Source organism: Cyprinus carpio, chromosome A21, assembly GCF_018340385.1.
Source record: "Cyprinus carpio isolate SPL01 chromosome A21, ASM1834038v1, whole genome shotgun sequence".
NCBI classification, from domain to species: domain Eukaryota; kingdom Metazoa; phylum Chordata; class Actinopteri; order Cypriniformes; family Cyprinidae; genus Cyprinus; species Cyprinus carpio.
The window spans coordinates 6,142,265-6,169,403 of NC_056592.1; the positions used below are offsets into that span (position 1 = coordinate 6,142,265).

Consider the following 27,139-nt stretch of genomic DNA (forward strand, 5'->3'; position numbering starts at 1 on the left):
TGTCAGTGGCTAACCTTTGAAACAATGCAAACCTCTATTTTTACTGAGCAGGAGTGGCTTATGGTATTTCTAAGCTTCCTAAGAGTTTGCATACAATTGACAAATGCTGGCTATTTTAATCTTTCTGGAGGACACATGACGAGATCTGCTGTATGACTACAGGTTATTCACATTTCTTCTGCATTTAAGGATTGGATTTAATACATTAACATCATCATGAACTCAATGAGGGAAGTTGATCTGGATACATACAGTCTGTCTTTACTTACGGCAAAAGAAGACATCCTGAATCCACGCTCGTCAACAAACTGGTATGATGACGGTTTTTGTTCATTTGCTTATTTTTTAAATCATGTAATTAATAGAAAATATAGTTCAGATAGACAAGATTCTTACAGTAAAATAAAATGGTGAACATGATACGTGAAGCTCTTTTAAATTTAAAATGCTTTTTTATTTATCATTTTTTTATGTTTTTAAAGAATAATAATTATAATGCATATTTAATGCATCAAAATATGATATGACCTAAGCATATAATCTTATTTTGTAAAAGTGAAAAATTCTTAGCAGAGGATGGTTTCGATCCATCGACCTCTGGGTTATGGGCCCAGCACGCTTCCGCTGCGCCACTCTGCTAGGCGGGAACTCAAAAACGCGATTTCCATACTTGAACGAAAGACAACTTTCCATTGCTCTTATTTTACTGTTTTTTTAAGCTATTAATTATTCATAAATGCAAACAACCACATACAACACTATGCTCATGGTGAAATTCCTTGGAAAGAAAATAATGTGCAGTTATTCCACTACACAGATGGTTTTGCTCATTCCGTATGTGTGTCAGGGAGATATTCAGTGTTCGTCAACGGCCCCGTTCAAATTCATAGGACCAAAAGACAAACAAACTTTAAGAAAAGAATAAGGTCGCATACCACAAAAAAAAAAAAAAAAAAAAAAAAAAAAAATTGACTTCATGACTTTTTTTCCCCATTTCATCCAAACTAGCTAGTCCAGTATAAAGTAGACCTCATTGCTGTGGTGTCTTGATCTGATAAATTACATTTCAGAATGTCTGTCTTATCTTAATGACCCAACAACCCCCTCCCAGACTAATTTCCTCTGTAAGTACCCCTGCTTATCTTAATTAGCATGTTTATCTGCAAAATCACCACTAGGACAAACTATCCTACAATCTGAGATGAAAGCAAGGAGGTGTGTGTGGGTCAAGCATCTGTTGAACATGGTCCTTCAGACATGAGTGTGTCAGTGATTGTTTTTGACCATGCTGGGAGCCAAAATGCACACACATCCACAGGCTGAGCAGTTCCTGATGTTCTGGCTACTGTTGTCACAGGAAACGTTTTAAAAGGGAGAATGTCACCGCTGGAAGGACTTTTCAAAAGAAAGAATGTTGGTTGTTTATGAGCTAAAAAGTCTGTATAATTCTGAACTTCATTCAGTCAGTGTGTTTCCTGATAACAGAAACCTTTTGGATTTCTTTTCTGACATAGCCTACAGCATTTGATTTGATTTGATGTTAAACTCTAAGCTGTTTTAAAACCAAGGCCTCATTTAAATTATTCTTCAAACCATGTCCTAATTTGATCATGTGTAGTTCAGATCTGTATTTCATTATTTCGATTTATCCACTTCAGGTTATCAGATATTCAAATTTAATTTTAATGATGGATTCAAGCACATATTAAAAGCAGACAGAATGTAAATATTTAAATCTAATTTGCATAAATTAGATAAAACCAATGTCAAAATTCTTGTTACATTTGTTGTTAGAGGATTTAGATATCTGAGGGTTTACATATCTCTTTTTATCACTCAATAAATCAGAAAATATTGTCAACAGCCAGGAAAAAAAGGTTTTAGGAATAAAATTCAAACAATTTATGAACAAACCCCTCTGACAAAACCCCTCAAAATAGATAAATAAAATAAAACTGTAAAGTCTGGTATATGTAAGTGCTACTGAAGTGGAGATTTCGTGCTCGGTTCATTTTTAAAAAAAAAATCTAAAAAAATCTTCAGATGGATAAAGTGTATTAATAAACGCTTATATGTATTTCAGATCTTTTCTTTCCACAAAAAAAGACATCTTTCCACTAAAAAAGACATGTTATGGAAGCAAAATAGCCAAAAATCACAAAATTGACGAGAGTAGGAAAAACACTAGTGCCTGTGTCTTGCATTATTAAGTAAACTTAAAAAACATCATATGCATCATCTTCATAATAGCACCAGTAGCACCCAAGCAGCTTGTGTCTTATCTAAGTTAGATGTAACATGCTTGACAGTGTCTAGTATGCAGTCAAGGCATTAAGCACAAGACATTTGCTTAAGTCGCTTCTTTTAATAAAGCTTAAACTATTTGCCTAGAAGTTGAAAAATGTTTGGATTAACAGTCTATGCGATTATCATTTTGAGAATGACTAAGACATGCTTAGCATAGTGATTTTCAAGAACGACAGATATAATGGCTCCATTCATTTTTGTTTGTAAAGAACCTGATTGCACAGGTTTGTAGTTAAATGTCATGCTACTGTATCTACTTGTTGCAGTTGTAACTTCTTACATTGTTGTCATGAGAATGTGGGAAAACTGCCCTTTTGTTTTTGGGTGTTAGCACATTACACAAGATCCTAGGGGAAGGGTCCTTTATATGGGCGTCATTCACAGGAAATGGTGCCATTTGTGACTTAAATTAGTTTTTTTCCCGTTTAATTTACTGTACTGCACTTTCAATACATCATATTTTCCTACCTTAGGCCTTTCCCAACTTGTGCACACACACACACACACACACACACACACACACACACACACACACACACACACACACACACACACATATATATATATATACATATATTACAGAATATTATATGTGTGTATAGATACAAATATAAACATACAAAATGTCTATATATAAAAAATTTCATATACTGACTTTGATTTGAAATGCATTAAACATTAAAAGAAATCTATCAATTAATCATACATACATACAGTACATACATGGAACCAAACCCCAAACATTGGTACAGAAGCAGTCATATGTCTGATACTAAAATATCAGAGAGGTTGCCAGCACTTATAATACATTTATCTCTGTCTCTATATTGAGTTATCCATCTTAATGAAATAAATTGAAAGTTTAATATTCCTGTGGCCATTTTCTTCTATCTCTGTGTACAGGGCTTTATTCACCTATGATGGAATAATGAACAGGCTCAAACTGGCTGATTCTGGAGGTAAGAGCACAAAAAAGATGTATAAATAATGCTTTTTTGTTGTTGTAGTTTTGTGTGTGGACTTGTTTATATGCTCGTTCTTTTATAGCAGGTGGATTGAAAGAGTTGACAGCTAAGCTTCACCCTAAACGGCCACTTTATGGGATGTGCAGGGTGGGCAAAGCTCAACCCCGCATCGCTATGATATTATGGGTTAGTTTATCCTCCACACAGTTTGATGAAAAACACTGATTATTTCCCTTTAACCAGTGTTTGTGGTCTCTCAGGTAGGAAATGAAGTAGATGGGTACCGCAGAGCTGAGTGTGCCAGTCATTTACCAGCAATCAGGGCCTTCTTTAAGGTAAAAGAGGACAGGGATTATAGAACAATATTAATTTAGTATGCTGAAAAAAAACAAATACTTACATTTTGCTTTACTTGTATATACAGGTAAATTGATTTAGGTAACATGATAGACTTGTTTTGTAAACGTGAGCATGTAGAGATCTTAAATAATTGTTTTTTTTTTAAATTAAATTCTTTTAGAAGTGTTGTTTGGACTGCATGTCTTGTCAGCAGGGATTTTATGATTTAAATAAAAAAACAAAAGATAAATGCATAAAAACTATGAAAACATATTTTCCCTACTGCTATCTTTGCTTTTCTGATGCTTCAGGAAGTTCACATCTTTCTTCCTGCCCACACTTTGGATGAAATCACAGAAGAGAGGATCTGTACACTGGCCTATAATGCTGCAGTGGTGACACAGGGGCCGAGAGGGAGACCCGGCCACCGGACAGAAGACAGAGAGGCCATTGTGGTATGAGATCATGACAATTTCTTACTACAAGGGGGCAGGCTTTATTAATCCTCAATGATGGAGATGTTTTGAAAAGCAGAACCAGTCAGGCAATTAAACTCAATTAAAATCAGGAAAATGGTAAACAAATCAAATTGTCTCCTTACTATTTCCAGGGCACTAATTACAAGCGGACAATTGCAGCTGCAGAGATCCAAAGAATCCAGAGAGATTCTTTTTGGGCACAAGCAGAGGTATGGAGTGAGTTTTTATGTTAAATGTAAATATTTTTTTACATATTCTAATAATTATTTGTAATTTTTAATGCATAGCATGGCATGACATTTATAATGATCTGAGTTTACCTGTTATTATTTGAGAATTTGAACTTAGCACAGCAACATGAACTTACCCAAATTTTTCTCCAAAAATTGAAAAATGTCACAAACAATACAAAAGCAGACAGAGGTTATGTTCTTACTGTATTTTACAGAGAGAAGAGGAGGAAAGGAAAAAGGAGGAACAGAGGAGGGCAGCAGAGGACAGGAAGCAGAGAGAGAAAGAACGATTGCTCCAGGAAAGGATAGAGGCAATAGATAGAGCGAGGAGGATGAATGAAAAAGAACAGAAAATAAAGGAGCGGAGGTCAGTCAAATACTCCCATGCATGTATGCAAATCATTCCAAAGGGTCAAAGGTAAACTTTTTTTTTTTGTTTTTTTTTTTTAATAGGAGGATACAGGCCCAAATGGAGGCAGAGGCCCAGAAACTGGAGAAAATAAAATGGGTATGATAAATTTGTTTCTGTGTGTGCGTGTGTGTGTTTGCACGTATATATTATTAATCTATTTTATATGACAGGAGCATGAGGAAAGGGAGCATGAAGAGGAAATTAGAGCTAGATATTCCTGCTCTCAATCAGAGGAAAAGGCTGAGGTTAGTTCTGTCAATCAAACTTGCACTAAACCAATGCCCTAAATATGTGCCCTGTGATTTTCATGCAGTGATGTAATACTGTTTATGGCCAACAGGAGGCAGCATCTCTGGTATCTCAGCGTGCTGTAAATCCCAGAGAGTTTTTCAGACAACTGTCCTCCTCAAGTGTCCACACAGCGTCCCATCCCAGCTCCAGTTGTCCAGGTAAAGTGTAAGACAAAGAGAACCAGCATTTGTTTCTATCAGCTGAAACCATGAGAGCAACTATGCTACTGCATTATCTCCTCACAAACAAATATTTTCTCTTACATTTGAGAACTTATTTTAAAATCCAACATAATTTATTTTTACATTTTTATGGCATCCCAACCAGCTTTAATGTAAAGATAATACGTTTTCCATAAGTTAGCATTTACTACAGTTACTGTAAAATGAAAATGAACAATAGGCTACATTTACAGCATTTATCAATCTAGGTTAATGTTTCTACATATTTCTGCACTACTGTTCAAAAGTGTGTAAACATTATTTGATGCACTGAATTGATTACATTCTTATTTCATTCTTCAGTTTCAAATAAATGCTATTCTCTTCAACTTTATATTCACCAACTAATACTGAAAAATATGTATCATGGTTTCTACTAAATTATTAAGAGCAACTGTTTTTAACATGACTAATAATAAGTAGTATCACTTAAATACCAAATCAGCTTATTAGAATGATGTCTGAAGGATCATGTGACACTGAAGACGGGACTAAAGATGCTAAAAAAATTCAGCTCTGCATCACAGGAATATGTTACTTTAAAATATATTAAAATAGTTATTTTAAATTGTAATAATATTTCAGAATATTACTGTTTTACCTGTACTATTTTTGATCAAATGAACTAGACTTTTTTCAAAAGTGTAATAAATAAATAAATACATCATACTTACCCCAGACTTTTAAACAGTAGTGTAGATTAACATCAAATCTGATGTACAGTAAAAATGTTCATGTTCATTTTACAGCAGTTCATGGTTAATGCATTAAGTAATGTGAACAACTATAACTTATTGTGATCTGTTTCAGTTATGTAAATATATAGTACATAAAATTCATAGTAATCAGTTCATACATTTCATTTATAAAAAATAAAAAAAAACAATGTGGTGATATGGTTTGTGCAGATGTTCAGCATGACAAAAATAGAAACTGCAGGGTGTTCCGTAACTGTAACTGAACAAGTGACGCACACATTACTGCCACTTGACGTGAAGACAGATTTGTTGATTATAATGACAGTAGTCTTGTTTTGTAACCATTCTTTTCATATTTGAGTAGCCTACAGTTTGTTTCAAAAACATTATTTCTCTTTTTTTTGCAGTAATGAGTCCCTATAGACGACTACATCGAAGTCAGACGGACAATATCTTCAGCTTCAATAAATCACCTTCTTCTACACCTACACCCCCGTACAGATCATCAGCAGCATCGCCTTACTTTCCATTGACTCCCACATCCCCGAGCCCAATCCTTTTCACTAGCACTACGGCTACCTCTCTGCCAAATGGTGTAATGGTATCTACCAAAAGCCAGATCCAGCAATCTTCTCCTAAGTTGATGGAGACACGGCCATCACCTACAACCGATGCAACTGAATCTGAAATCAAAACTCCTGTCAGTGATATACTAGATAGTCTGGTCTTTTATCCACCTCCACCAACCCCTGAGCAGCTCCAACCAGATGAATCAGAGATAGCCGATGAGTTTCCTCCACCTCCCCCTGGTTTTGTGAAACCAGAACCATCTGTGGGCCAGCCTGAGACACTTGTCAACCCCTTAGACCCTCTTCTTCCTCCATCATGTGTTTTGGTAGGTGAGCTAGCCGCCAGACCACTTCCTGCTCTGTCCGTATCTTCACGAACGCTGAAAGACCTGGAACCGGAGAAGGATGGTACTGCTTGGGCATCGGTTATATCTGCGGTTGAGGAGGATGAAGGTAATGAAGCAAAAGAGATGAAATATGAGGGGAAAGATCCAACTGAAGAGATATATGGAGAGGGAGGGGGGCATGAAGAAGAGAAGGGAGGCGGAGAAGAGAGAGTTGAAACCGGAGAGATGAAAAACAGAGGACAGGAAGAACACAATGGGATGACTATGGAAAAACATAAAAGTGAAAAAGAATCAAATGGTAAAATGATGGAGAAATATGAGAGTGGAAAAGAACAAGATGGGAAAATGTTGGAAGAATGTGAGAGTGAAGAAAAACAAGATGGAAATATTATGGAAGAACGTGAGAGGGAAGAAGATAAAGTTGGGGAAATTGTGGAAGAACTTGAGAGTGGGAAAATTATGGAGGAAAAAGAAAGTGAAAAAATACAACATGAAAAAATGAGCTTAGAGTGTGTGCTAGAAAAAGAGCAAAATAGGGAAATTATAGGTAAACATGAGAAAGATGGGAAAGAATTGGAAGAACATGAAAATGAAAAAAATATGGAAGAACATGAGCAAGACAGGAAAATTGTGAATGCATTTGACAGTGAAAAAGATGAGAAAAGCATGGAAATATCTGAATCTGAAATGATACAATATGCAAAAACTATGGAAAAATGTGGGCGAGAAAATGGGCAAAATATGAAAATTGAAGAAAAATGTGATGAAGAACATGACAGTGAAAACGAACAAGCTGGGAAAGTTATGAAAGAACATGAGGTTGTAAAAATACAAGATGGGGGCATCATGGAAGAACATGAATGTGTAAAAGAACAAGACTGGAAAATCAATGAAGAATTTAAGAGTGTAAAAATACAATATGCAAAAAATATGGAAGAGTGTGGGCAAAAAAATGAGCAAGATGGGAAAACTGTAGAAAAATGTGAGGAAGGACATAAGAGGGAAAAAGAAATTGATAGAAAAATAATGGAAGAAGATGGGAAAAAAGAAAATCAAGATGGAAAAATTGTGGATGCATTTGACAGTGAAAAAGAACAGGTAGAGACAAGCATGGAAGGATTTGAGACTGAAGAAATACATAAATGTGAAGAAGAACATGAGATTGAAAAAGAACAGAACCAGAAAATGATAGAAAATTGTGAGAGTGAAAAAATACAAGATGGAGACATAGAAGAACTTGAAAAAGAAGAAGGCTGGAAAGTAGTGGAAGGATTTGAAATGGAAAAAATACAACATGTGAAAATTATGGAAGAATGTGGGCAAGAAAATGAGCAAAATAGGAAAATTGTAGAAAAATGTGAAAAACATGAGAGGGAAAAAGAACAAGAGAGGAAAATGATAGAAGACTGTGGGATTGAAAAAATACATGATGGAGACTTCATAGAAGAACATGAAAGTGAAAAAGAGGATCGGAAAGTAGTGGAAGTATTTGAGACTGAAAAAATACACTATGTGAAAATTATGGAGGTATGTGGGCAAGAAAATGAGCAAAATGGAAAAAATGTAGAAAAATGTGAGGAAGAACATGAGAGTGAAAAAGAAGATGATGTTGAAGAACAAGATGGTAGAAGGTTGGAAGAACAGGATTGGAAAATTATAGAAGTGTTTGAAAGTGAAAAAGAACAAGACTGTAAAATTTGGGAAAGATATGAAGATGGGAAAAGTCTGGAAGAACATGAGGGTGAAAAAGAACAGGATCAGAAAATGACAGAAAACTGTGAGCGTGAAAAAATACAATATGGGAACATCATGGAGGAACATGAAAGTGAAAACAAACAAGATGGAATGACGGAAAACCAGCAGGACAGACAGAACCAAGACAATGAACGAATGTCACATGTTGATGTAGACAGAGCAGTGAACGTGACTGTGCTCAGGAAAGAAGAATCATACACAGAAATAATAAAGAGGAATGAGGCGACAGAAGTAGGTATTGAAAATGAGAAGGAACAGATAGACACAACTTTAATCCAGACAGAGGAGGCTGATGCAGTTTTTTCCCAGCATGCACCACTCTTTCAAGAATCCCATGCTGCAGAGCCATCTCAAATCAATGACGCATGTATTCCTGAAATCATTTCAACCACTCAAGATGAAAACGAGCCACAGATGAGCTCGACTGATACCTTGCCCCAAATAAACGTACCAACCATTCAGGTTGAGACAGATCTTTCTAGTTTGAGCAATCAAGGAGATTCAGACATGAAAGGGAAGACTGAATCTGTTGACTCTCAGGCTTCCTCCGAGACCTCCAAGAACAGCCCAGACACCACATCAGCAGAACAGACTCCTGACACAGAAACATGTGCTACAGTGGAGGATGAACAGACAGAAATGCTTCAACAGGATAAAATTGTGGACAGCAGCAATGATTTGGCTGAAGGGATCAATACTGAGTGCAACGCATCACCTGTAGCTGAGAATCAAGCCAGGACTGGACAGTCAGGTGAGGGGGAGGGGCTTGTACCTGTCAATCATTTCTCTGAAGACTTGGGTAATGATAATAGTGTCACTGAGACAGTTCTTCAAGCAACATCTTAATATCAAGCACGTTACATTTCAGACAAAGAAAATAGCTCCAAAAGACATCAAATTATCATATATCATTAAAAAATGCACAGACTGAACACAAAGAAATTAAAGTTTTAAACTTTGTGTGGTCTTCGGTCATTTCTGACCGGAGAATTTTACATTTTGAATTTTTAAAAATCGTAGCTTCACCAGAATGGTACGAAACTGACTTTTATGGCACTTGGTATGTGAACACACAAAAAATTGAGGGTATGATTCGAAAAAGCTAAGTGGTCGTAAAAAAAAAAAATAGTCACACTCATGGTCTTCGGTCAAAAATGGCTGACCATAGGAAATGAATCGAAAATACAGAACATTTTTATGTGTACAATCTACAAATCCCCCACAATACAGGAAAAAATAGCATAGCAATGAAGGGGTGAAACTCTGAAACATCTAGATTGCAAAATCAACATACCAACTCACACACACGCGGACACACACTTGGATACACACATACACACCTATGAACTGGTGTGACTGTAACACTGCAACTATGTAAAATAAAATCAATAATTTGACTTCAATGCAGTAAAAACGTGGACAGCAAGGAATGGGTTACACTCTAAAATATCAAGAGTGTAAAACGATATATCCACTCACACACTCACTCACACACACTCACAGACACAGACATACAGAATTATACATACTCAAATGAATTGGTATGGCTATAACCTTATAGCCAAAATGAGTCAGAAGACTGAAATAAGATCTCATCAGATCAAACCAAGAAGGATTAAGCTCTGATAAAGCATTCCTGTTCATTTTTGTTAAATTTTTATAGAATTTTAATGTTTTGTGTAACAAAAAAGTAGTCTTTGAGAATGCCTTAATATAGATTTAAATCCACAACCTAATAAAAGTAAACAATTATGTATAAAAACAACTAGGGAATTCACAAGCATCTCTATAGAGTCCTATACAGGAATCTAGTGGTTACACAATGAAAATACAGGTTTTTCTTTTTTTTTTTTTTTTGCTCTCACCAGGAGGTGCTATTCTTTCTTCAAAAATTGGATTTTAAAGGCCTAGTCTCTATTTCAATCTGAAATACTGCATTAATTGAAAAATAATTGGAAAAAATTGGAAAAAAAATTTTTTTGTACTATTTTCAATGGGAAAAATTGATCATAATTATTGCATAAATATTAATTAGTACCATGAAATTCTCTCAAAATACAAAAGAAAATATATTATTGAACAAAAATATATTAGATTGATTTTACTGAAAAAAAGAAGAAGTTACATTTCAGGTGTCCGTGAAGACCATGAGTGTGACTCTCAAATGAGGAGCTTACAAGGGTTAAAAAAAATAACTATTATTGTTGTCTTATTTAATGCACACTACCATTTAAAAATTTGTGGTCAATCAGATTTATTTTAAATAAATAAATATTTTTATTTAGCAAGGATGCATTTAACTGAACAAAAGTGACAGTAAAGACATTTACTGTATAATATTACAATATTTTTATTTCAAATAGGAATTCTATTAATCAAAGAATGTTTTCACAAAACAATTAAGCAGCTGTTTTAACACTAATAATAAGAAATGTTTTGCGAGCAGCAGATCAGCATATTTGAATGATTTCTGAAGGATCATGTGACACTGAAGACTGCAGTAATGACTGCTGAAAATTCAGCTTTGCCATCACATAAATAAATTACATTTTAAAATGTATAACAAAAGAACAAACTTAATTTAAATTGCAATAATATTTAACAATATTACTGTTTTACTGTATTTTATAGCAAATAAATGCAGCCTTGGTAAGCTTAAAAGACTCAAAAACATAAAAAAAGTCTTACTGACTCAAACATCTGAATTATATGTTTGAATAAATACTAGATCACTATCAGTCAGTCACGTTCGATGATTCTGGGTTGACTCTCACATTGTTTCATGGTTCCATTCTGTACTACATAGCCTAGAGTGACATCAGATGGTAAACTGTCAAATAAGAGATGTCTTCTAGTTCGACGAAGAGTCCGGTCATCAAAAGACCTAAATATTTGTGGATTGGAAACAAATGGAAAATTGATACATCTAAAATTCTATAGATGTTTTGCCCACCAGGTTTTCGAGCCAAACACGATAAAGATCAACACCATTGGTTCAGAGCACTGTAAATAACTCACAAAACCATTTACCATAACAACTTAAAACTACTTAAAAAACCATTTTACCATGCCAGTAAAGCTACTGAAATCTCAATTTACCAGTTGCTAATTGCGATGCAGATTTTTTTAAATAGGATACACAACTCGACCACATAACGTCTCTGTTCAGGGTATGTAAACACTCAATTCTATGTTTTAAAATATTGCCCTGGTCACACTGAGCCAATGTTTATTCTGATGAATTCTGTGTGACTGAACACGCTGCAGCTAGTATGAATAGCTCAACAAAATGCTTTCTCTGTGTAGATTTGACTACAAAAATAATAACTGACACTTCAAATCAACATTTAAACTCAACAAGTAGTCTTTACAATTTGAAAAAATTAATCAATGCTAACAAGTATCATGCTTTATGTCTATAGAGGTTACATCCTGATATTAAATGGTTTATATGTATTTATATATAGGGCTATACAGCCATATAGAGGTTACATCCTGATATTACAGATGTTAAAGCTTGCATAATTTAGTGGTTAATATGCAGTAAAATTATATTTTAATGATAAAAAGAAAAAGAAAGAAAAAATATTATTGAGTTAAAATCACAACATTTTTAATAAATTATAAATATATATCCGTTCTCATATAACTCCGTCTTCATTAATTTGTATGTTCATCTATAAGTGTTTGGGCTGTATATTATTAGGATTTTGTTTAAAACCCACCACCGCAGCCCCGCCCCCCAGCACTCCCAGATAAAATATGTTCCCGTGGCTCTGTGTAGGTCTCTGACTAAATACTGACACCAGGGGGTCAAAAGCAATAGCAAAAGTAATAGGTCAGTATTATTAAATTGCAAACAAAGATTTTGGATAACTAGGTTGGCTTGTATGTTTGGTGCGGAATGGGTGCGGTAGGGGGCTCAACCTCATTTTCTTTCATAGTGCCCAAAATTACTAGCGGCGCCCCTGCTCGACTGTGTCATAAACAGTTAATTCAGTGGTGTGCTTGCCTCTCCTTAAAGGATTAGTTCACTTTCAAATTAAAATTTCCTGATACACTGTAATTTACTCACCCCCATGTCATCCAAGATGTTTACATCTTTCTTTCTTCAGTCAAAAAGAAATAAGGTTTTATACAAAAAGAAATTATTCTTCTTGTAGTGGACTTCAATGGCTACCAAACGATTGAAGGTCAAAATAACAGTTTCAGTGCAGCCACAAATAACCATTTTCTAAAAAAAAAAAAAAAAAGTGTATGTTTTATAAACAGAAATGCTTGCCTTGCACTGCTCTCCGATGCACGTCCACGACTTCACGTAAACTGCTCTGCGATGCATAAACAGAAATGCGTATCCTGTTGAAAAGGTCACTGCGATGGTGGAAGTCCACGACTCAGTGTTTACAAATGTGAATAAGGAGGACCATTTTTAGACACAAAAAAAATGACCAGGCGAGCATCTGTTTCAAAGAATAGAAAATGACCCACTAGATAAACCCTTATTCCTCACCTGGTATCATGTAGAGCCCTTTGAAGCTGCACTGAAACTGTAATTTTGACCTTCAACCGTTTGGTAGCCATTGAAGTCCACTACAAGGAGAATACTTCTGGAATGTTTTCATCAAAAACCTTAATTTCTTTTCGACTGAAGAGAGAAAGATGAAAGATGTAAACATCTTGGATGACATGGGGGTGAGTAAATAATCAGGAAAATTTTAATTTAAAAGTGAACTAATCCTTTAACACAGATAAGTGTTGTGATCCACCCCTGGGTGCTCCAACCTAAAAGAGCAATTTCCTATCACTTGCACAGTCGAGAGTGTCTTTCAAGATGTCCTAGAGCTAAGATTTTCTTCTGGGTGTGGGAATTTCCTTACCTCTGTGTGGACATGATCGCTGTTTCACGTGTCTGGGCCTCTGCCCTGCTCCATGGCCATCCTCAAGTACTAGGGGACACTTTGGAGGACGAGGCCATTAACACATCTTGGGCCCCCCAAACCCCCAAGGTCTGGGTCTTCTTGCCCGTCGCCAAGGGTGCCACTGTTAATATCTGCTCCGTCCTGACCGGAATCCAAGGAGGAGTTTTCCCAGTAGAACACAAAGCATCCCTGAGACTGGCGACCCGGAGATCAAGCCAGCGGTACCCACAGTCTTCATAAAAGAGCAATTTCCTTCATCTCTGGGTCTGATGTCTCTGTATTTGTCTGTGAGCAACGTCTTCATAAAAGAGCAATTTCCTTCATCTCTGGGTCTGATGTCTCTGTATTTGTCTGTGAGCAACGCTCTGCTTCCTCATTGTCAGTCTCTACACAGTGTATCACCACTCAAGAAGCTGCGGTTGCTCCGCGTCCTCACGCTTCCCTTATTATCTCTCCGCGGGTGTCAGGTAAGAGCTTCTCCTTCACCACGCTTTCTAGGTTGGGCCCTCTTCCTCCCCTCTGCTGCCCCACCATGGGTACGTCAGGAATCATCCCTTTGGTGCCGCTTTCTAAGAGCTTGGTGGCCTCGCTGGCTCATTCAGACGATTCGCCAAAGGATGCAATAGAGCCTGTCCCTCCAGTTGAAATGAAATTGGGATTTTACAGTCCTTATTTCATTGTACCCAAGAAGAGCGGAGGGTTACGACCTATGTTGGATCAGTGGGTCCTGAATCAGTCCCTTCACAGGCTTACGTTCAAGATGCTGATGTGCATTCTTTCATGCGTTCAACACCAGGATTGGTTTGCAGCAACCTGAAGGATGCATATATTTTCATGTCTCGATTGTACCTCGACACAGACCGTTTCTTCGGTTTGCTTTCAAGGGTTGGGTGTATCAGCCCCTTCGGCTGTCCCTCTCTCCCCATGTCTGTACAAAAGTCGTGGAGGGTGCCCTGTCCCCATTTCAGGAGAAAAGCATCCAAGTCCTCAACTATCTTGACGACTTGCTTAAAGTATATTAGCTCACTCGCAAGGTCTGTTGTGCGAGCACATGGATATGGTGCTTCAGCATCTCAGCCACCTGGGGCTTCGGGTCAACTGGGAAAAGAGTAAGCTCTCCCCTGTGCAAAGCATCTCTTTTCTTGGCATGGAACTGGACTTGGTCAACCTGACAGCACGTCTTAAGGACGAGCGTACTCAGTCAGTGCTGAACTACCTGAATTTGTTCAGAGGGAAAATGGTGGTTCTTCAAAAACAATTTGAGAGGCTCCTGGGCCATATGGTAATCGCAGCCACAGTTACGCCACTCGGGTTGTTCCAGGAGAGCTCAATCATGCAGCCAATGCACTCTCACGACAGCTTACTCTTCCAGGAGAATGGAGACTTCATGCCCAGGTGGTCCAACTGATTTGGAATCATTTCGGGAAAGCCCAGGTGGGCCTGTTCGCTTCTCAGGAATCCTCCCACTGCCAGCTCTTCTACTCCCTCACCAAGGCACCCCTCGGCATGGATGCTCTGGCACACAGCTGGCCCAGGGTTTATGTAAGTATGCTTTTTCACCAGTGAGTCTCATTGCACAGACCCTGTGCAAGATCACGCCTCGTTCCCTCTTGGGATCTCTCTGTGGTCCTGGCAGGAATACAGGGAGCCCCCTTTGAGCCACTTAAATTAGTTGAGCTCAAGTTCCTCTCATTTAAGACAGCTCCCTGGTCACGGTCACATCCATCAAGAGGGTTGGGGAACTGCAGACATTTTCGATCAATGAATCATGCCTTGAGTTTGGGCCGGCTGATTCTCATGTTATCTTGAGGCCTCGGCCCAGTGATGACACTTGTTTGTCAGCACCTGCACCTTCAATTTTTGTAACACAGTTCTGGTTGTGGCGCTTTCCATAGGGACCCCTAACATCATTGTCGACATAATGTTGAACATAAACGACACATACCTAACGTCAACTATACTTAAAGCGGGGATGCCCCCTCAACTACGGAGCGGAGACGTTACATCCCTCATGCCACAACTGTGAACTGTCCTGAATGCCAGGATGTGGATGCACGCTGCCATCTTGTATATCTGTATGTACGGGGAGTGGCTTAGCATTCAAATTCCACTCGCCAATTGTCATTGGCCATTTCTTGTAATGCTCAGAGGGGATTGGGGCTCCCAAGTGAGAACCCTAACATCAGTGTCGACATAACGTCTCCATTCCCTCTTTCAGGTAATGAGGGTTACATACATAACCAAGTCGTTCTGTTAAATAATGTCTAAAATTGCAGTTTATTCAATAAAAATGTTTTGACATGCAATATTTAAATGAGTAGAAAAATAATTGTATTATTAGAAAACTGACACTTTATACTTATAATAATAATAATAATAAATTTTATTTATAATGCACCTTTCACATGCTCAAAGCGCTACAACATACTTACAAAATAGTCAAACAATCAAACAAACACTGCAGTATCAAAAGATACACAATTTATAAATTAAAAGCTTGAGTAAAAAGTGTCTTAAGAAGTCTCTTAAAACAATCCACAGAAGCAGCATCCCTGATAGACGAAGGTAATGTATTCCATAACTTAGGCGCATTACAGGAAAAGGCCCTTCCCCCCATTATATTTAAATAAAAATAAAATATGTCACAGTGGATAAGAAACATGTTCGGCCAATACATAATTTTTTCCGTTTAGTCATGTGAGTGCTGCTGAGTGAATTTTTACATTTTTTGTAACTTTGCAGATACTGCAATGGACCTAAAATACAGTATTACCCATCAGCTGGATCCAACCAATGACATAAGTGATCTTGAAGAGGGAGAAGAGGCTATATCACTCTTAGCTAGTGACACAGATGTGGAGCAGAACTTAAAGTGTGCTTCTGACCCTGATCAAGTGAATGACATTAAACATAAAATTCTGCAGAACTGCGAAACCATCGCGGAAACACTCAACGACATGAGGAATGATAAAGACAGCTGATGAAAAGTAAAGAACATAACTGGTAGGTGTAAACTGTTAACTGTTTAACGGAATTGATCGTTCACCCTCAGAACGGATCGTTCTATTAAAGAATGCAATGCTTCTGGTTTTGATTGGCATTAATTATAAAACCGCAATGAGTGGAATGGTAATTCAGGGATAATCGCACATTTGTGCTTTTCACCCCAGGATGGTTGCTTTTCGTAAGTCTTGGATGGAAATCCTACAATGTGATATAACTGCTATAAATAATTACCCCAATTTAGAGATTAAGAGAAAATCTTGTCATGAAAATTATATTAGTAAATCTCAAAAGTGTTTTTGCTGGAAGGAAATATTACACTGTAATTTTATACCAAACTCAACCTAGTATAAACACCTCAACCTCAAATTATCTCATCAAGCAAACAGAAACTTGTGCATGCACAGCAAAGGATTAAAGGATAGATAAGCCATCTCTCATTAACAGACAGTCAGACAGGCGACATGTTAATCAGATACACCGAGTTCAAATATTTTAACTGTAACATCAGTATCCTTATCTCAAGTCAAGTCAAGTCTGCTTTATTGTCAATTCTTACACATGTACAGTACATACATACAGAGAATTGAAATTGCGTTACTCTCAGACCCTTGGAGCATACAGATAACACTAACAGTAGAACATTAAATACAGATAATAAATTATAAAGTACAACTATACAAATATACAAATAGGTAATGTGAAAAAGAAAGATATGTAAAGTAGCACAAGGCACATGGTAGATAAGTGCAAACCAGTAAACAGTGCAGATATAATGATTGTAGTGCAAAAGACCTTACTCAGTCTGATTAAAGTGTCAAAAATCTAGAGAGCAGTTCTTTATTTAAACTGACAGAAGAGGTGGTTGAATGAGGTCAGTTAACTGCTGAATGAGGTAATGAGCAGACCAGTGTACAAAGTGTCTGGTGCATGTCCCAGTGTGTTAGTGGGCGCTGGGGGCGGGGGGTAGGGACTGAGGTTAAGAGTTCAGTGGTGCATGGGGAAAAATAGGGGGGGGGGGCAAGGTCGGGAGGGCGTTCAGCTTCCTGACAGCCTGATATATGAAGCTGTCCTTCAGTCTGCTGGTCCTGGCCTGGAGACTCGGCAGTCTCCTCCCTGATGGCAGCAGACTGAAGAAGCTGTGTGACGGGTGAGTGGGATCACCTGCAATGCAGGGGGCTTAATGGGTGAGACGGGTTCCATAAATGTCCTGGAGAGAGGGGAAGAAGACACCAACGATCTTCTCCACTTCTCTCACTATGCATTGAAGGGTCTTCCGGTAGGATGCGTTGCAGGCTCCATACCACACAGTGATGCAGCTCATCAGAATGCTCTCGATGGTGCCTCTGTAGAAGGTGCACATGATGGGGGCTGTGGCTCTGGCTCTTCTCAGTTTGCGGAGGAAGTAGAGACGCTGCTGTGCTTTCTTGGCCAGTGCTGCAGTGTTTTCAGTCCAGGAGAGGTCCTCTGATGTGCACACCCAGGAACTTGGTGCTGCTCACTCTCTCCACAGACGCAGCGTTGATGGTCAGAGGAGCATGCTGAGTGTGCACTCTCCTGAAGTCAACAACAATCTCCTTCGTCTTCTCCACGTTCAGAGAGAGATTGTTGTCACTGCACCACCCGGCCAGGCAGCTCACCTCGCTCCTGTAGTTTGTCTCATCTTTGTTGCTAATGAGACCCACCACAGTCGTGTCATTTGCAAACTTAATGAAGAGGTTGGAGTTGTGTGACGGTGTGCAGTCGTAAGTCAGCAGGGTGAAGAGGAGGGGGCTCAGCACACATCCTTGGGGGGGCCCAGTGTTCAGTGTGATGGTGCTGGATGTGTTGCTGCCGACCCGTACTGCCTGATCGAGCTGAATAGCGTCGTCTGGAACGCTGTTGTTAAGCCATGTTTCCATGAACACAAAAACACAACAGTCTCTTACAGTTCCTCTGAATTGAGCGTAGTAATCGTATGTAGTCCAGTTTATTGTCCAAAGAGCGTACGTTAGCCAGTACGATGGTGGGGATAGCTGGCTTGTGAGGGTTAGCCTAGCCTGGATACCTCCGCGCTTACCCCTCTTCTGCTTCCTCTCACGCTGCTTGTGGCGCCTCCGCTGTGAGCGAGATGCAGCAGTGGGGGTCGGTGATGGTGAAGGCCTCCGGAGCAGACTGAGATCCCGCAGCTCTTCAGCGTGCACGGAGTTTAACTCTAAAAAAGTGGTTCTGCCGACATCGAGCAGAAACTCCCGGCTGTATGCGTGCTTAAGTACAGGTAGACGCGATGAAGACGTACAAAAACACTGCGACTCACAAGACAAAAAACACGAAAACACCATTCTGACAGGAGAGAGAGAAGCTGCTGCGTGTGGCGCCGCCATTACTTTCACTTTATCTGTCTTCACATTGTACATTCTTCTGGCAAAAAAAAAAATATTAGATAAGCTGCAGCACGCACAAAAACTTTCAAGGAAACTTTAAAGTTCCTTTCAAGGAATAGTTCACTCAAAAATGAAAATATGCTAAAAAAAATTTAGTCACACTCAGGCCATCCAAGATGAAGATGAGTTTCTTCATCAGAACAGATATGGAGAAATGTAGCATTACATCATTTGCTCACCAATGAATCCTCTACAGTGAATGGGTGCCGTCAGAATGAGAGTCCAAACAGCCGACAAAAACATCACAGTAATCCACAAGTGATCCACACCACTCCAGTCCATTAATCAACATCTTGTGAAGCAAAAAGCTGCATGTTTGTAAGAAACAAATCTATCATTAGGGTGGTTTAACTTTAAATGGTCGCTTCTGGCCAAAATATGAATGCATAACCCATAATAACACTTCCTCCAGTAAATAAGTTCACCCACTGTTGTCCTCTTACATTTACATCCACTGATAAGTATACAGTAGTTTAGAACTGTTTCACACTGTTTTCACCTGTAAACGGTGCTTGATCTGTGTGTATTTCTTTCTTGATTCAGACAAGATGACTTCACTGAAAAAGCAATTATACTGATAGAGTACTTGTATTTGTTACAAAAATACAGCTTTTCACAAGATGTTAATTAATGAATTTCATTGCTTCAAATAAAATAAACATTAACTGAGATAATGCATATTATAATTATTATTATTAAACATTTAAGCTAGTTGCCATGGCAACATTTCTCATTTTTGTTTACTTTAACTTGAAGTACAAAAACAACTAAATAGAGTAAAACTAAAGACTTAATAGGAAACTAAAGTATATAGACAAAATAATAATAATAAAAAAAATGACAAAAACACATAAAAACATTACTAAAACTTTTACTAACATTAAAATGCAACCAGAAAATATAAACATTTTAATGTAGTTCTAAATATTAACAAAAAAATTTATAGTATATCAATGATACTAAAATAACACTGATCTAGACAAAACACACATTTGAATAATTAAACTAAGACCTAAGGGTCATATTTTAACGATCTAAGTGTATGGTCTAAAGCACACAGCGCAAGTGCACTAAGGGTGTGTCCAAATCCACTTTTGCAAGTTTAATGATGGAAAAAACGGTCGGCGAATGTACCTATTCTCTTAATGACTAATGGGTGTGTTTTGGGCGTAACATGTCATAAACCAATCAGAGTCTCATCTCCCATTCTCTTTAAAAGACAGTTGCGCTAATGCCATGGCAGATTTGCTATTTACATGGCGGACTTTGCAAGACCACAGAGAGAAAAGATTCTGCTCCATAGGCAGAATTCCCTGGGGATTTTAAGTTTAAAATCATTTTGAGTCTCCCCCTCCTTTGCCTCACAGTGCTTTGGTCCAAATGCCTGCTTTCCTCTTTTACATCACCTCAGTAGCCTAGTCCATGGTTTTCCCACAGAACTGGGCTATTTTAACACTGTTGCCACAGGTTGAAGCAACTCCAATAACGTGATATGAACGCAAATTTTATCTGGATGAACCCCGCCGAAAAACGTGTATTTTACCCCCCGGAACGCAATTTTTACTACCCTCGAAACGCGATTCGGCTAATTTTGGGCTAGTTTTGAGTAGCCATTGGGTGGGTTTTGTTGCGAAAATCTGGCAACCCTGCATCACCTACACACACACACAAGTCTGGTGAGCACTCCACTCATATACCGTTCATGCTCATTGGAACAGCAAAGTACACTCAAAAATCGAGCCGACAGGATAAATCTATGTAGTACAGTATTGTTTCTGTTTGTAATAGCCCTACTGAGCTGTAACATGGTGTGGTATATGGGCAGCTCTGGTAACGCTACCCTCTCATTCATTGATCTGCTAACCGCTATGTTATGCTCACGTGTTCTGATAATAATAGCTTTCTAGGACTAAATATTATTTGGATAATTTGGAAAAAAATAAATAAATAACTAAATCTCTTAATAACCATACTTTAGACCTACCTGAAAAACTAAAAAGCAATTCATTTCGTTATTTTTTATTTGTGCTATCATTAGTAATTTCTTTTTTTATTCTATTTTTATTACTGAGTGCTTACTTGTCATTTTTTATTCAATTCAAAGTTTGAAATCAAGCTATCGTGCTATTGCAAATTACCCCACTGTAAAATCAAAAATACATTGAGCGAGCAAAACTTTGTGAGATAGTTAGTTATAATGGTAATTAAACAATGTTTACATATGAATAAAAGCCTATTGCCACCATTGAGGGCAATTTTTACAAATAATATTAAAAATATCTGTACTACAGTATATTGTGAAGTTTTTCCTAATTTACCGAATAGCTATACATTTCAAAGTATCATATCGAAGTTAAAATTCAAGTATTGTGACAAAATTAATTTTGTAGGCTGCTACAAATCTGTTAAAATTTCCAAAGGGTGCCGCGACTAAAAAAGGTTGGGAAACACTTTATTAGACTATAATGTGACAGTCACCATCAGGGCTAAAGGGAAATGAAAACAGTATGTTTTAAAAGATATATGTTAAAGGAGATATATGTTAAAGGTTGTATTTGCATCAATAAATCATAAATATGTCAGAAATCACAAATGAAACCTTTTGGCTATTCTCCGGGGATAATCTTGAGGCAGTTTATGAGAAGAATAAAAAAATTGCTCTTGAAAAATTTTATGTTTATTGTTTCCCCCCCAACTTTTAGAGGAAATTTCCGCCCCTGTTCTGCTCGTGCGTGAGGTTAAAGCGTGCGAGCAGGCCATATGACCTACGGGGCACAATAATAATCTTTTGCATTGTAGTTCTTTCATTTGTAATATTTGGCATGTTTGTGCACTGCTGCGTGTCCATTTGTTTGTAATAAGCAGTGTGTATGCGTGTTGTTCACCCGCCTATAGGCACACATTACTAACATGCTCTTTAACAAAAGACAATCTCTGGTTAAACTATCAAAAGTGGAATCAGACACGCCCTAAGTGCACTTGTGCCGTGAACTTTAGACCATGCACTTTGATCGTTAAAATATAGCCCGAAGTCTCCTTTCCTTATATAAAGTATAGTATAAAGTGGGCCCCTGAAATTAATCCAAACAGGTATATCTAGACTTTTATTTTTTCTGTATACATAGACGGATGTCAATCATAACTGGAAAAAGACATTATCATTGTGGCATGTGGGGGCGGCCACACCTTTAATGAGTCCTGGACCAGATCCATATTTGCATTCATTTAGTGCAAACAAACAATTATCCAAGTTAAAACTTCGTCAACCAAGACTAAAACGAAAAACATCCATTTTATAAGCATACAAGAATATTTAGTGCAAACAAACAATTATCCAAGTTAACCCTGTGGCTCTCCTGCTTGAAATGAAGATTCACAATGGACTGTCGCTGTGACAGTGAAGTGTTAGTTTACGACTGGTATTGGTTAGCAGTGACAAATGAAACTGTTGCAACAAAGTAACACTTTTGCCAAATCTACATTTCAAACCAGGGTTAGTATTGTAAATGAAAAATAAAACCGTAAAAACATGTTCATTTCAAAACAATTTCAATAATAAACATGAAGTGAAATAGATATATAAAATAAAAAAATAAAAGATGTATTCATCATACTCCCCTTCACACACCGGCCATGACCGCCTATGACGTCATGGGCCAGTTGGACCAACAGATTGGTGTTGTTTCACACGTGCTTCAGACATCGGTCATGCAGGCTGCATTCCCCAATGTGCCACCTAGGGAGCGTAGTGTGGAGATCCCTAGAAGGGGAACTAAATTACTACTAAGATACTAAAGTAACATGGTGCAAACAGCTGAGAGCTACATACCATTTAGAATATTTTATATTTGTGTACATAATCATTCATTTAAATATATTTATTTATTTATATACATACCATTTAGAATATTTTATATTTGTGTACAGAATTATGCAGGTGTTCAGATAGAGATGTAAGAAGTATCATGAGAAAAATTCAGTGACTCAAATAATATTAATTTGTTAATAAGCAAAAAATGGCATTTATATTTTAGCATATGATTCTTCTTATTCATTGAAATATAAAATAATATATAACACTACCTTTCAAAGTTTTGGGGTCAGTAAGTTTTTCTAAGTTTTTATTTAATTATTTTTTGATTAATTCAGCAAGGATGCTTTCAATTGTTAAAAAGGACAATAAAGACATTTATAATGTTATGTAACATTTCTGTTTATCTAAATCAGGAGTATCAAACTCAGTTCTTGGAGGGCCAGAGCCCTGCAGAGTTTAAATTAAACCCTAATTAAACACACCTGATCCAACTAAACAAGTCCTTCAGGCTTATTTGAAAACTATATGGTATGTGTGTTGGAGCAGGGTTGGAACAAAACTCTGCAGGGCTCCGGCCCTCCAGGAATTGAGTTTGACACCCCTGATCTAAATAAATAAATAAATAAGCAGAACAACCATTGTTTAACAAACAATAATGGCAGAGATGTTTCTTGAGCAGCAAATCAGCATATTAGAATGATTTCTGAAGAATGTGACACTGAAGACTGGAGATATGATGCTGAAGAAAAATATTATAAAAAAGGAATCAGTTTTTTATTTATATATTAATGGTATACACCAAATTATGCATATATAATTATATATAGCAGATGGCAATTTGGGCGAGTTGTGTGGCATACCATAACCCATAACCATAAGACCATGAACATAATTTCACAAGGTAAAAGAAAATAGAATACAGACTATTATATACAAGTTCACGGGAAAATTAGTCCTATTGTGTTCGATCACCCGCTCAAAAGTACAGTGTTCATTGTTAATTTTTACTGAATTCAAAATCACTGTTATCGATCACAAATAATATAAAGTATGTTTTTTACAAAAGTATTCATAAAAGAATTTGCATGAATCACATCTAAAGTTTTGTTAGATTCCTTTATGGCAGTTTCTGACACACATCAAAGATTTGTGGAAACTGATACCTAATACTCTTAATGCAAAAGCGCGTGCCCTGAACTCGAAATGTAACATTCCAAAAATGGCAGTGACGGCCTTTGTCAAATGCATAAATTAAATGACCTTATTAAACACCCTGTTTCTTTGCATGAACTTATGGAAATTTAAATGAAATTAAATTAATTTAAAATAACTGCTGTTATTTTGAATATTCTATTCATCAAAGAATCCTGAAAAAATGCATCACAGTTTCCACAAAAATATTAAGCAACTGATAACAATATGAAATGTTTCTTGAAATACCAACCCCACACTTTTGAATGGTAGTTGAATGGTATTTTCATAAAAATGAGCCCCAAAAAAGTTAACAACACAGGTGAGCACATATAATACATAGACATACATCAAATACCACAAAACAAGTCTGTGCTAAATATACCATGTCATAAAACATAAGTGACCCTGCCTGTGAAAACCCAGTAAAAGTAATTTTTTTGTGATTTACTGTTTTCTACATAAAGATGTAGAACATTCTGTGAAAATACAACCTTTATATCTTTAATATTGAATGAGTAAGGCCATTTCAAAGATTGAAATCATAGTGAAATTAATGGCTGAAATCAATCTTTGATGCTTGTTATCTCATATTACAGACAGGGTCACATATGTGCGTGTTCCTGGAACAATGAGCCCCATTACACTTAAAAAACCATCACATCTCCAAAAACCAACAAATACATCATATTCCATAAACCACCTTGATACATGTGCTGTTTTTCATTTTTTCATTTTCCTTATAAATTCTTTACATCTAAAGTTAGTCTTTCAATTGAGTTGCCTTGCTTATTCTTTAGTTGTGCTGTAATTTAATCCACTGTGGAAAAGGAAAACATTTATACATTGCATATTTTTTATGCGTTTCTACATCCACCTAATCATTCATTATTTCTGTATGCTTCTCTCCATCTCTTTCATGCAGGAGACATCATGGGAACTCTGTAGCATTCGTAGAGGAGCCGGTTTATAGAAATATGACCAATAGATGTTTCTCTCAACAAATTACTGGAGAATAAATAAATTATTCTCATATGTGCACAATAATGCAATATATGTAAGTAGCAAATGTTCAGAACTGCGTCCACAAATGCACTCGATATACAATGGGTTCCAAACGTTTGAGACCACACTGAAAATTGGAAAACTGTATAAAAAAATTTAAACATTCTTAAGAATATAAAACAGAAAAAAAAATCATGATGTAAAATAAAGAAGCCATATTTCTCAAATCAGGCTGGAGAACATGATCATCATGACACACCAAAAACATCATAAATACATTTTTTCCATTCAGCTTTTTAATCAAATTGTTATATTGCTAATATAATTGTTTATATATAAATGCACTATATTATAAAAGAAGCATTTTCATAAGTGGACTCAGACTTTTGTAAGCCACTGTAGGTTATGTATAGTTACTGAGCATTAATGTATTTATTATTAATTTGTCCTCTTAAGCAAAATAAACTTGCTAGAAATGTTGTTACTGTATAATGGTTCTTACTTTCCCATAAAGATTTCTCTGCCATCATCTGCCAAAATAGTAAATATGATGTTGCAGGCTATTCATGTGTCTTATTCATGTCATGTCTTATTTGTATTTACAATTTAGATGGAGATCTCTTCTCTAAAGTGTATATGTAATGAATCTGTTTGCTGAATCATCAGCTGTCCATATGTCTGATTTGAGAATTAAATCATATCAGTTAACACACAGTCTGTGCAAACATAGTCAAGAGAATAAAAACACACTTTCACTGCAAATACAGTACTTTAAGCAGATGTAAACACACCATTGGCATTCTAAGATTCACTGGTATATGTGCTTTGAAGAGATCCTGCTGCAATTTTGTTCATCTGATAATGACGATCATGAGCACCTGTTGATAGCATATTTAAAATGCTTTGCACATCTACGGCATTTTCTGAAAACTATCATAAAATAATTTAAATCTTGTGACTGGTTCACAGGTGAGGCGGCATATGTGTGGCTCATGAGTATTAATCTGATTATGCAAAAATGGTATTATAGTATCTTTACGGTTTTGAAAATAGTTAATATGATGTACTGATCCAGACAAGTCAAAACTGACATGGAAACCATAATGTTAAAAAAAAAGAAAAAAAAAATGCACACATGGAAACACTGTTCACTCTTAAAAATAAAGGTTCTTTATTGTCATCGGGGTCAAGTAGAACATAGACAGGCATTATGCAAATACCCTGTTATGTGTAGTCATGACGGAAGTGGCATTTGAATTACTGATGACTCGTTTAGGCTGTTCAGAGTTGATTTCGTCTTTTAGGAGACAATAATTTTAACTGTAATTTTCACTTTCGGCTTTACAACTTGCTTACATTCACATACAGCTACATTACACACTGTATGAAAGGGAATATTCAAAATGACATAATGGGGTACTTTAAAATTTTCTTCACACCAATAAAAAAAAAAGAGTTCTTTTAAAGTGTTCCCTGAAAGGTTATTTGGGGAACCCAAAGCAATTATTCTACGGTGTTGCTGAACCTCACATACATCCCTGCTGCAAGATATTTCATTCAATTGTGGGGACAAAATCAGCTATTGCAACAAGTGAAAATGGCATAAATCACCCCTTATGCAAGGAAGCATTTCAAGCATGGCATGTTTTTTTAAACATGTTTGTCCATGATCTATGTGAGCGTTTAAAGTAAGATGGCAAAGAATGAGAACTGTTGACATTTGAGGAAAAAAAAGGTCGGGAAAAAAAAGTAAAAGAAACATTTCTTGAAAAACGATGCTTGCAGGAAACTGCTCACAGTCTAGTTGCTAATCAAGATCTGAGAATGAAATGAGGAAATTCGCATTTTCAAGGGAATTTTTTCAGAATGTCCAATTAAGTTTCCTAACAAACAGCGTTGCTGCAACGCACTGCAGTTGGAATCTAATCTAAGACCAATCTGTAAAAACATTTTTTGAAGAATGATGCTTGCAGGAAACAGGTTCAGGATTTACTGACAATCATTTCATCAGCTCACATCTAACAGGATCTGAGAGTGAAATTATATGGCATATTTTCCTTTTTCAAGAGAAATTTTCATAATCTCCCTTTATGTTTCTTAACAAAACAAGTTTGCTGCAATGCATATCAGTTGGAATCTAATCTAAGATCAATTTTTTAATTATCTAT

General features: G+C 36.8%; 1 protein-coding gene and 1 non-coding gene across 3 annotated transcripts; one reads left to right on the forward strand and one right to left on the reverse strand.

Moving 5' to 3' along the window:
* On the forward strand, nucleotides 1-26,862 carry LOC109081358 (myosin-11-like). Of its 2 annotated transcripts, XM_042778733.1 has the most exons (13): nucleotides 1-311; nucleotides 3,211-3,266; nucleotides 3,355-3,458; nucleotides 3,533-3,607; nucleotides 3,923-4,066; nucleotides 4,222-4,299; nucleotides 4,539-4,690; nucleotides 4,777-4,831; nucleotides 4,906-4,980; nucleotides 5,076-5,184; nucleotides 6,353-9,367; nucleotides 16,278-16,538; nucleotides 24,892-26,862. In XM_042778733.1, the coding sequence occupies exons 1-12, from the start codon at nucleotides 217-219 to the stop codon at nucleotides 16,514-16,516; spliced, it is 4,197 nt and encodes a 1,398-aa protein (XP_042634667.1). In that variant the 5' UTR covers nucleotides 1-216; the 3' UTR covers nucleotides 16,517-16,538; nucleotides 24,892-26,862. The 2 variants fall into 2 exon arrangements, with proteins under 2 accessions (XP_042634667.1, XP_042634668.1); XM_042778734.1 differs by lacking the exon at nucleotides 16,278-16,538 and having other exon boundaries at nucleotides 3-311.
* trnam-cau lies at nucleotides 568-639 on the reverse strand. The gene has a single exon. It is a non-coding gene; the product is annotated as a tRNA-Met (tRNA).
* Nucleotides 26,863-27,139: the final 277 nt, after the last annotated feature.

Excerpts from the sequence above, each read along its gene's own strand:
- LOC109081358 (XM_042778733.1), top strand. The coding sequence starts at position 217 with ATGAACTCAATGAGGGAAGTTGATCTGGATACATACAGTCTGTCTTTA. Across the intron at positions 4,981-5,075 it reads AATCAGAGGAAAAGGCTGAG|GAGGCAGCATCTCTGGTATC; the intron begins GTTAGTTCTGTC and ends TATGGCCAACAG. Across the intron at positions 5,185-6,352 it reads TCCCAGCTCCAGTTGTCCAG|TAATGAGTCCCTATAGACGA; the intron begins GTAAAGTGTAAG and ends TTTTTTTTGCAG.